Here is a 1,482-nt window from a genome sequence, read left to right on the forward strand (position 1 = left end):
AAGGAAATCTCCAGCCCCTCGAGTCCCAGCGTAATTTAAATGTACCGCCGTGGATGGCTCCCTTCCCTCTCCCCCGCCAGAGGCAGCGCCGTCGCTCCAGCTGATCACTCTTGTTGTCTTTCGTAAGGAGGCAGATCGCTCCTTCTCCAGCCTCGGAAATGCTCTCCTCCCTTTGCAAAGTCGATTGCTTCTGCCACTGTAAGTCATGAGGAAGTGTGTGTGCGCGTATACAGTGTGAGGGATGAAATGGCCGGTTGTATTAGGATGAGAGATTGTGAGGAAAAAAAAAAAGCGCCGGTCTGGACCTTTTAGTTTTGTTATTCTGGGAGTTACGTATATTCTTGTATTTCTTTTAGTTTGTGATTTTGTGTCTTTTCTTTTTCCAAGTTGTATGTTGATTGTATGCATAGATCACATCGAGGTTTGTATGCTGTATCTTTCGCTGTTTTATGAGACGAAAGGAATGGAAAGTATGTCGTGGAAATGGTCTTTTGGAGAGGGTTATGCAAACTGGTTAATTTAAATAACCGTGGTAAGAATTAACCCCAGGATAAGTATTGGGGATTGGACTGCATAAAGGTGGTTTTCAGTCTATTATTTTACTAAAAATAAGGTAAGCATTAGGCCAGAGGAAGAAAGTCGTGGCAATTTTCAGTTCGGAATTTTGTTGCGAATCTCAAATTGCAAATAAGGAAAGTGTTTGATATCACATGTAACAAATGGAATAGTTTTTGCACTAAGTGAATACTATTGTCTCTGCATCTTTGGGGCTCTAGCAAAGGTCAGCAAATATACGTTAGGTATAGTATGGCAAGGTAGAGCTTGGGTTATCTCGACAGGCAGGTCTGCAGTTTCACCCACTGTATCTGGCACTTGTAAATTAGCATTTGTATCAAAGGGAAATGTTTTCAATACATTTGTGTCACAGATTATGATGAGAGCAGTAATGATGGATTCCCAACACTAAGGGCATTGTTTCTAGAGCCCCCAATCCCATGTACCTTGATCTTGACTATGATAATATCATGATTGATGTATATCAGGGAAATTGAAGGCTATAGTGTAAGGATGAATATTCAATGTGTAATGAAGTTTATGAAGAGAGCCTGCTACATGTTTAGGGCAAGGAGCTCCAACCCCCATGCTCAAAGACAAACATCCTTTACGTATACAACACAATATTGGAGCATATGACATTAGTTCAAGAGGGGTGGTGAAGGCTGCCAGGTGCAGCTGAGTACCCAGGAAGAAGCAGAGACCAAAGAATAGAGTAATGCTATGGTGCACAGGAAATGGTGCACCCAGAAGCCTCATGGTTAACATATTTCTCTCATAGGATTGTTATGTGAATGGGAGCACCTCTCACACTTTACTATCTTGATATCATCTAAAAGGCTGCTGGTAGACCCTGTACAATTGCTGTTGTGGACTCATGTTGCATACTTTAGTAACCCACAGGAATCAAAGTCCCTAATGCCATGT

At 41.9% G+C, this 1,482-nt stretch overlaps 1 protein-coding gene across 1 annotated transcript in view; it reads left to right on the top strand.

Moving 5' to 3' along the window:
• Positions 1-126: 126 nt before the first annotated feature.
• Positions 127-1,482, top strand: part of LOC119592692 (NADH dehydrogenase [ubiquinone] flavoprotein 2, mitochondrial-like) — a gene marked incomplete at its 5' end in the record, with an annotated part of 5,596 nt that continues 4,240 nt past the window's right edge. Inside the window, one exon of the mRNA XM_037941608.1 lies at positions 127-198. Coding sequence (XP_037797536.1) covers positions 127-198 — 72 coding nt within the window. The remainder of the gene's footprint in view (positions 199-1,482) is intronic.

The sequence above is a fragment of the Penaeus monodon genome, chromosome 30, assembly GCF_015228065.2.
Source record: "Penaeus monodon isolate SGIC_2016 chromosome 30, NSTDA_Pmon_1, whole genome shotgun sequence".
Taxonomy (NCBI): domain Eukaryota; kingdom Metazoa; phylum Arthropoda; class Malacostraca; order Decapoda; family Penaeidae; genus Penaeus; species Penaeus monodon.